At 63.5% G+C, this 8,894-nt stretch overlaps 1 protein-coding gene across 3 annotated transcripts; it reads right to left on the bottom strand.

Annotated features, from left to right (window-relative positions):
• Nucleotides 1-921: 921 nt before the first annotated feature.
• On the bottom strand, nt 922-6,278 carry FBXO39 (F-box protein 39). 3 transcript variants are annotated; one of them, XM_004760501.3, is made up of 4 exons: nt 6,149-6,278; nt 2,509-3,576; nt 1,623-1,799; nt 922-1,209 (listed from the first exon to the last, which is right to left on the bottom strand). In XM_004760501.3, the coding sequence occupies exons 2-4, from the start codon at nt 3,532-3,534 to the stop codon at nt 1,081-1,083; spliced, it is 1,332 nt and encodes a 443-aa protein (XP_004760558.1). In that variant the 5' UTR covers nt 3,535-3,576; nt 6,149-6,278; the 3' UTR covers nt 922-1,080. The 3 variants fall into 3 exon arrangements, with proteins under 3 accessions (XP_004760558.1, XP_004760556.1, XP_004760555.1); XM_004760499.3 differs by having other exon boundaries at nt 2,509-3,614; XM_004760498.3 differs by having other exon boundaries at nt 2,509-3,614; nt 6,003-6,278.
• Nucleotides 6,279-8,894: the final 2,616 nt, after the last annotated feature.

An 8,894-nucleotide genomic window follows, 5' to 3' on the forward strand; every position in this document is an offset into this window, starting at 1 on the left:
GAAGAAACCCAACCGACCAGCCAGTCCCTCCACCAACCAGTCTGCACTCTGGGTGACTCTCCCCATTACCTGCACAGGCTCTGACCCTCCGGCTCCCAAGCCCCTTTCCGGGTCTGCACACCACCTGGGAGCTCCCCACAGGGGGACCCCTGCCCCTCGCCCCTGCTGGCCTGTCCTGAATGCGGGTGAGACAGGACACGGGAGCGTGCAGGGTGCTCCAATGAGGCCGGAGACGTGTGGGAGCTGGGAGCACTGCCTAAAGACACGCGGACACACGTGCAGGCACAGCAGGCAAGAGGCCGCAGAAACCCTGGTCTGCGGTGAGAAGCTTGTCTAGGGCAGTCTGAAACTTCCTTCATCTAGGTCTATTGAAAAAAATTCTAGAGGCAAACACTTGCAACATCTCCTAACAACCCAAGCAGAGCAAGTTTTCCGGGGGCTCAGGAATATGCCATCACCTCCCATTAAAGACGGATTCCCTCCTCAGCCCTGATGATGAAGGACAGCACAGAAGGCACAAAAGGAAAAGGAAAACCACCCATAACCCCGCGGCACTCCTGCTGGCGCTCTTCCGCGCTTTCAGACCACTTGGCAGACCCGGCGGCCGCCCCGCCTGGTTTTGTGTCCTCCTCTCCCGCAGCACCGCGATGGGCACTGGACCCCGGGACCTTAGGGCACTCGAGAAAGGGGAGTGGAGTGCTCCGGGCAGGCGGAGCCGGGTCCCCTCCGCAGGGATGGGGGAGGACTGGGGTGCGCCTTCGAGCTCGGAGGGGCTGCGTGGACTAGCGGGAGCGCCCACCCCTGGGAGGACCCGCGGCTGTGTAGGGTCGGGGGGGCGGGGGGGATGGTCAGTGGCGGAGGGACGACTCCGGGGGCCTGAGGGCGGGTGCGAGGAAGCCGAGCCACAGGGTGTGCACGACAGAGGAGACACCGGGCCGGGTCGCTGGTAAAGATAGCACTTTTAAGTCCCGCCACGGCGGGTCGCAGCCTTCTCGGGGCGCGGGGCCGGGGCGGGACCCGCAAAAGGGAGCCGGGTGAGCCGGGGAGGGCGGGGCGCCGGGGACGCGCTCGGGGCGCTCGCTACATCATGGGGTACGCGATGACCAGGTAGTTGAGCTCCGCGTCGATGAGTTTCCGGTACTTCCTGTGGATCTCGCGCAGCGTCCGGTCCTCGTCGTTCGTCTCGTATCTGTTCGTGTAGATCCTCACCTGCGCCGGCACCGACACAGGGCGCGCTCGGGGGAGCCGCCCTCGGAGCCCCGCGACCCGCTCCCCAAGTCCCCGAGTCCCGACTCCGCGTCCCGGCTCCGCGCCCCGCATCCCCGCGTCCCCGCCCCGCGTCTCGCGTCCCACGTCCCGTGCCCCACGCCCCACGTCCACGCCCCGCTCCCCGCATTCCTGCCCCGGGCCTCAAGTCCCCGCCCCGCGCCCCACACCCCGCGCCCCGCACTCATCCCAGCCGCCAGCGAAGGGAGCCCTGGCTCCCGTCGGCGAAGCCAACCCACCCCCCCACAGCCTTCCCCCGCCACCGCCTTGGGCACACAGTCGGGGGCGCGCATTCCGGACTCTGGCAGGAGCACAGCCCGCCCAGCGCCGGCTCTGAGACCAGGCCTGGAGCCTACCTTGAGAGTGCGCAGAGCGCACTGGCCTTCCTCCTGACTCTTCAGGACTCGCTCCACAAACTTGACGTCCAGGAAGGCCCAGATCTTCAAGTACAGCAGCTTCCGGCACGACAAGACCAGCAGGTGCAGCTCCTCGTCCAGGGACTCGTGGTGGTTGTTGAACTCAAACGTCAGTTTCTGGAAAAGCACCAGTGGGGATGGAGGTGGGCAGACTCGCAGGGACCCCTGGCTGGGTCACTCCCCCGCAGCCCCGTCGGCCGGCTTGCTGTAGTCCAGGGTCTCGGGGAAGAGACAAAGAGACGGGACAGGCCCCTGGGGTTCAGAGACCACAGCACTGGTCCCAGCCCCACGGCCAACTGGCCAGCCACCGTCCCTCGAGCCCCTCCACACGCGGAGGGATGGCAATGGCCGAGGTGAGCAGCCCTCCTGCAGCTGGTGGTATTTATAGGGACTGATAGGAATCACCCAGCCCTCTGTGCGGCCCTTGGAAGGGACAAAGCGATCCTGATTTTTTCCCCGGGGAAGCTGGCAGGTTAGAGAAGAGCCCACAGCTCTGGGTTCCTCAGTGACTTGGTCTCTCTGGTTTGGACTCACTGATGCCTGTGCTGCTGGGAGTTGTGAGGGGGCCTGCCGTCCCCCGGGGAGGCCCCTTCTTGCTCAGAGCAGCACGCAGGGGCTTTCCTTGGTGGGCAGCCAACCAGAGAATCCCTTGTGTCCCACGTAGACATGAGCCACCATCACCTGCCGTGATTTTGGCGGGGGGATGCTGGTCTCTGGGAGCATGCCGGCCCCGTCAGGAGCCTCTCGCTGGTGGGGAGGGTGGGACAGGGGACACCGGTGACCTGAGCGGCAGCCGGTCCGCCGCGGCCTCCCGGGCCCCACGCACCTGCAGAGTGTGGCGGAAGGTGGGCAGGAGGTGGGTGAGCGTGGGCCGCATGGACCAGTCGGGGTCGCTGAAGTAGCAGCTCCGCAGGCTGAGGCTGCGCACGGGGACCTCCGGCAGGAGGATGCGGACCAGGCGCTCGTACTTCAGGACGCGCTCGAAGAAGAAGTTCACCTTCAGGTTGGTGGCGTGCCTGGCCAGCTTGGCCCAGGACATGCCCCAGATGACTTGGCCGTGAGGGTCGTGGATGTGGCACTTGACATTCAGGGCCCACAGTGTGCCGGCGCTGCTCTGGCACAGCGCCTCGAGCAGCTCATCCGACACGCAGCTGTAGTTGAGCGTGAGGGACGAGAGGCTGCGGAAGGCGGCCATGGTGCTGCGGAAGCGTGCGCTGCTGTACACGGCCAGGTGGTGGCTGAAGAAATCCTCCAGGTTGAGCTGCGACAAGGCGCTCTGGCCGCGGGGGTGGCTCAGGGCGCCCAGCAGCCCACAGCCCTGCTCCACGGTCAGCCGCGCACCCTTGAGGCTCAGGCAGCTCAGGTGCTTCCCCACCTTCTTCAGGAAGCAGCTCAGGCTCTTGAGGAAGGAGCTACGGGTGCTGCTGCGCCAGACCAGGCGGTCCAGCTCCAGGTGCTGCACGGACAGCGACCTCAGACGGCTGTTGTTCTTGCCCAGACACGACAGGAGGCCCCGCATGGTGACCTGGAACTTCTTGGTCAGGACGGCGTTGTACGGGTTCAGGAATTTGATCTCCAGGTGCTCCAGGTAGCGGCCGAACTTCTTGACGTACCAGAGCGCGGACGCGAACTCAGACGCGTGCACCCGGGAGGGCCGCCCGCTGAACGTGATGGTCCTGTACCGCCACAGGTCGGCCGAGAACATCGTCTGGTTCCACTTCCTGCAGACCAGCGCGGCCCGGGACCGGTCCCTGTCTCCCAGCCACCAGAAGACGCGACGCAGGCACACATCAGGCAGTCTGGCCCAGCAGCCCTGGTCTTGGGGCGGGGGTGGCTGGCTGTTTTCATCCATTGAGGAACCGGGGTGTCCGCAGCAGCCGTGTGCTAGGCAGGGCTTCCAAAAATGAGGAAAGAAAAGCAGTCACTCCTTTTCTGTGGGGAGTAGAAAGGAAGAACCGTTACTCACCTAGTGGAAACGAGACCCAGCGAAGGGATGCGCGCTCCGCGTGGGTAGCAGGCCCCGTGTGGGCGCAGGTGGGGTCTGTCATAGAGCTGCCTGGCAGGGCACCCCTGCAAGGACTCGGTTTGCTGGGGGAGCCCCCTGGGGTCCCACCCCGGACTCAGTTACAGCACGGCAGGAGACATGAGAAGCCTCGGGTGTGTTCGTGGTGCAGGGAGCACAAAGGGGGTGATTAATTCTGTCTGGGGAAGGAGGGAGTGGACGGGGCTGCTCAGAGGAGGTGGCTCCCGGGCAGGGCTTTGCAGGGTGAGTAGGAGCAGCGAGGCCGAACAGCTTGGAGGAGGAACCATTGCACTCCGGCCAGAGGGAACGATCGTACAGAGCCGCGGGCAGAGGACCATTCAGGACGTGTGCACATGCAGGGAGCTAAAAGTTGTTTGGGGCTTCACTTGTAAGGGATGGGTGTGTGGGAGCTGGAGCTGCAGGACGTGCTCCTGGGTCAGGGGGCCCCGAACGATGGGATAGAGGCCGTGTTCAGGGCACCAGGGGCTCCCCAAGGCTTTGGAATCCTGACACATGGGCCCCCTTCCCAGGATGAGAATCACTGGCTTGCTGGTGACTGTGTTTGCTTCCAAGAGGGTAGCAGTATGTCGGGCATCAGTGGTGGAGAGCCTCAGCTGAGGCCCCGGGGGGCCAGGCAAGGTCACAGGGTCACCTGTCCGGAAGCGATGTGGTCAGTCTTGAGATACAGAAAGGGCCCTCCAGGGCAGAGGAAGGAGGACGGCTCAGAGCAGAGCGCAGGCTCCAAGCTTGGAGCCAGGGCCCCGTGACTGCGGGAGTGGGTGGGTTTGTAAGTTCCCTGCAGGACACGATTTGGAAACTGGGTCTTGAGCTGGGGAATCCTGGAAGGTCTCTGAGCTGCCTGAGCTGGCCACTGTATTGCACGTGGTCCCTCAGCCAGGCTGGGGAGGCGCGAGGAGCGCCAGGCCCGAGCCAAGCCCTTGGAATTTCTAAAGCCATCTGCTGAGGTCTTCATGACCCACTTTCAGTGTTTCCCGGCCTGAAAACGCTTCTTCCCTTTACCACTCCCCTGCCCCCGTCTTCAGGTGGAAACCCTACTGCTTCGTCATGCTTTCAGTGGCCACTCCACCAAGTGGCCCAGGATTATCATAGCTCATAAAAATGCAAAGCTGAAGGAATTCTGAGAATTGTGTCTTTACAGATGGAAACTGAGGCTCAGAGAGGCAAAGGGGCTTGCCTGTGGTCACACAGCATGTCGGTGACAGGCCTCAGGAGCTGAGGGATACATTAAACATAGTTCTCAACTTAGGACAGACATTCGTGCAAGAACTCTCTTCGGTTTTACTCCTTTGGTGTTCTTGTCTACACTGGTGTCCTTGTCCACACGGGTGTCCCCGCCCACACGCACTGACCCGTTCTGACGTGTCTCACGTGGGTCTGTGCCTGTGCTCACCATCCCACACTTTCCCTCCACACCCATGAGACATTCACCAGCCTCCAGCTGGTTCTCCCATCTCCAGATCTAGACAGACTTCCCCGTGGGCTCTGGCACGGCATCCGCGGGGTCCCAGGGACACTGCCTGCCCTGCCGCCTGCCCCTTCCCCTCTCGCCCATGTCTGTCCCTCAGTGTAACCTTTGTCCCAGCCTGCATCACCCCTGAGACGAGGGACAGCCTCATTCTTCGGAGCAGTCCCTTCACATTTAACGAAGGAAGAGGGAGGGCCGTTGCTTCATTCATGGAAGGCGCCTGCGGCTGTGGGGTCCCCTCAGGGCTAAGCGTGAAGCAAGGTGCTTGAGAAAAGCCAGACCAGTCCCCAGGCTCAACACGAAGCCTTTGTCCGGCAGTCACTGGTTGGAGGAATCATCAGACACGTGAAGCCACAGTGCGGTGTCAGGAGAACATATCTGGCAGGTGGGGAAAGCTGTGGCAAGTGGTCCACAAGCCCTGGTCCTTACTGGCAATGTCCTCCCTCCCCACCTAAACCTCCTGGCCAGCCAGAGGCGCGGGAGCTTGGCGGGTTGGGCCCTGGTTCTCTCCGTTGCTATGTACGGCCTGCGGCAAGTTAATTTCCCTTGTGCCTCAGTTTCCACATCTGCAAACCAGGGATGAAAATGGTGCTCCTCTGTGTTGGGAGGATTCCATGAGTCTGATGCGTGGAAGTCGCCCCAACAGTGCCTGGCACATAGCAGACGCTGGACCTGTGGTGATGCCAAGACATTCTGCAGGATCCCCTGATGGGGCACGTGGGGACGCCCAGTTTACAGATGGGGAAACAGAGAGCTGAGGAAGGCTCCCAGTGAGCACCCTAATAAGTGCGGAAATGGGATTTCAACTCACCCCCACCCCAAGGGCTCTAGGGCTGAGTCCTGCCCACCAGCCCCAGAGCTGCCAACCCGGGAAGGAAGCCTAAGGACGGTCCACCACCCGCGGCCGGAGGTGCCCGAAGACGCAGGCTTCCAAGGGGAGGCGGAGGGGCCCGTTACCCGCTCGCCGCCCCCAGCTCGCTGCGCCCGGTTTGGGCTGCGGGGACGCGAGCCGCCTGCCTGCTCCGCCCGCGCCTCCTGCGCTCCGATGCCGACTCAGCTCCCGCTGGGACGCGCACCCTCGCGGGGTATGAGCGCCAAGGACCGCCGCCTTTGTGACGCGCCGCCCTCCGCCCTGCTCGGTCGGCCGGGCCTCCGCTCGTCCCCGGGGCCTCCGCTCGTCCCCGGGGCGCGCCGCGCAGGGGCCCAAACATGGGGTCTTCAGAGCGGCGGACGGTGCGTGAAGAGGGCAGGACCTGCCCGGCGCGCGGTGTCCCGGAAGGCTCCCGGAGCCGGGGCCAGGGGCCGAGGAGCAGGGGTGTCGGGGGACCTGGTCCCGGGGTCCTTGGAGGTTGCGGTGCAAGGGTGCAGGAGGGTCTGGGGTCCATGAGGGATCTGGGCTCCGGTGTGTGTGTGCGCGCGCGCCAACGCACGCACGTGTCTGAGCGTGGAAGAGGAGGTTCAGGCATGGCAGGGCGCTGGGGGATTGGGTGGGAGGGTGACTGGAGGTTGGGGTACGAGTGTCCAGGATCCAGGGGTCCGTGGGGGGGCGTTGGGGAGGGGCAGGTTCAGGCACCACGGGGAGTGGAGGGACCCACAGTGGGGGAGGGGGGAGGGGGGCAGGGGTGAGGTTGTAGGGAGCGGACAGGGGTAGCTGGGGAAGGGACTGAGGCCAAGGCCCAGGGGGCTGGGGCTGGGGAGCCAGGAGACACGGACTTTGGAGGTGGGGTGCAGGGTCTGAGGGTCTGGAGCTGGAGGTCTGGGAGGGCCTGGGGTCTGGTGTGTGGGAGGCTCGGGGACCTGGGTGCTGGAGTACTGTGGTTCCCTAGGCAGGGTTCCCTGGGGGCCAGGGGCTGGGGGATCCATGGGGGATCCCGACAGGGCCCGAGGGGCAAGGGTATCCAGGGATGGGGGTTCAGTCCAAGACGAGGGGCGCTGGGGGGATGCTAGGGTGGGTGTTATTGGGGGCCCAAGGGTCCAGGGTCCAGGCGGCCAGAACTGGAGTGGGAGAGGGGTGCAGATCCAGGAAGTCGAGAGATAGGTTTTGGTGCCGGGGGAGCAGGGGGTGTGTATGATGGGAGCCTGGGGGGCTTGGAGTCGGTGCGGGGGGAGGCAACTGGGGTCTGGGGTCAAGGGAGCCAGGAGATGGGGAAGGGGGGGCAGGGGGAGGGTAAGGCTCATGGTGTCTGGGGGGCTGGAGCTGGGAGAGGGATCTGGGATCCAGGATCCAGGAGGTCCACAAGGGCTGGGGGCAGAGAGTGGGGGGTGGGGCAGGTGGTAGGGGCTGGGGCTGGGGCCAGGGGTCTGCTCTGGTGGTGGGGCTGGGGGCCGCCTTCTTCCTGCCCTTCCCCTCTCCACACCAGGAAGAGGTTGTGCAGGAGCCTGGGATGCAGGGCCTGTGGTTGTGGCTCAGCCCTGGATGTGTGGGAAGGGCCACCGTGTTCAGTGGCTTCCACTTCCCCAACTCAGACATGTCCCCCTTGGCCAACCAGACCCACCTGAGGTCCAGGCTTGAGAACTGCCCACCTTCCCAGTGTGAGAGGGTCCGCGTGTCTGATACACCAACACTCCCTGGCGCTCCCCTCCCCACCGGCCCTAAGGGGTGTCCCCAAAGGTCACGCAGAAAGGAAGGTGCCCTGTGGGGACGCTGCATTGGGGGACTGGCCTTTCACCAACAGCTCCAGGGCTCGCTGGGAGCCTGCGGGGGGCACAGCCTCTCCTCTCTCCCCCTCTCTGTTTCTGCCTTTCCTTCTCCTCTCCCCCCGCCCGCCCCCTACATCTGCCCCACCTGCTGTCTTCTCGAACCAGAAAAGACCAACAAGCAGTCTTAAAGAAAGGTGGAAAGACTTCAGGGAGGGCGTTTTTATTCCCCAGGGACAAGCCTGGGGTCCCCCTTGGGCCGGGACTGTGGGGCCTGGATGCTTGTCCCGGGGCCTGACGCCTGGGCGTGGCCGGTGGTAGAGCTGGAGCCCTTTCTTCTCCTGGCTTGTGTGTCTCTTCCGGCATACCAACATCTCCGTCCAAAAGAGGGAAATAGTTAAAACCCAACCTTTTCTCCTAAAAGGAAGAAACCTAAAGAAGAAAACCCATCTCTTCTCACGGGCAGGACTGCCGCAGAGAGTGTGCGGGAAGCCCCGGTAATGTGCCATCTTCTCCGTCCGCAGTGGCTGTCCGCCCCATGCCAGTAGAGCGTCTTACGCGGTTTCCTTTCGGGGAAGCTCTCCCGGTTTCCTCTCTCCTCAAGAAGTGGGGGTAGAAGCGTTTGGTATGTTTGCAGAGGAGGAGACAGGTCCTGTCTGTTTCTGCCTATCAGCATTGACCCGGTTCCCAGAGCACAAACCCTGAGCCACAGGTGGCATCGATGAGGCATGGGGGGACCTTCTGGGTATCTGGGGACTTCATGGGGGGCCTGGGACGGTGTTAGAGGCCTGTCTTCACGGGGAGGGGGCAGATTAGAGAAGACCCACGCCGTATGTCCTGGCAAAGAGCCACATCATTTGGCTTGCAGACGTGCCCCGGGGTATTTTGGATCCGAACATTAAGGTGCCGAGAAGCGTGCATGATGAGACATGCGCTGTGCAAGCCTGTGCTTGCAGAAGAGGGCTGCCCGAGGACACAGGACACGCCCCGTTAAATTTCACTCTCAGAGGAAGATTTTCTTAGTGTAAGCACATCCATGCAATTATTTTAACCGTTTTTGTCCTGA

Source organism: Mustela putorius, unplaced genomic scaffold (assembly GCF_011764305.1).
Source record: "Mustela putorius furo isolate JIRA1106 unplaced genomic scaffold, ASM1176430v1.1 tig00000695_pilon_pilon_pilon, whole genome shotgun sequence".
Lineage (NCBI taxonomy): Eukaryota > Metazoa > Chordata > Mammalia > Carnivora > Mustelidae > Mustela > Mustela putorius.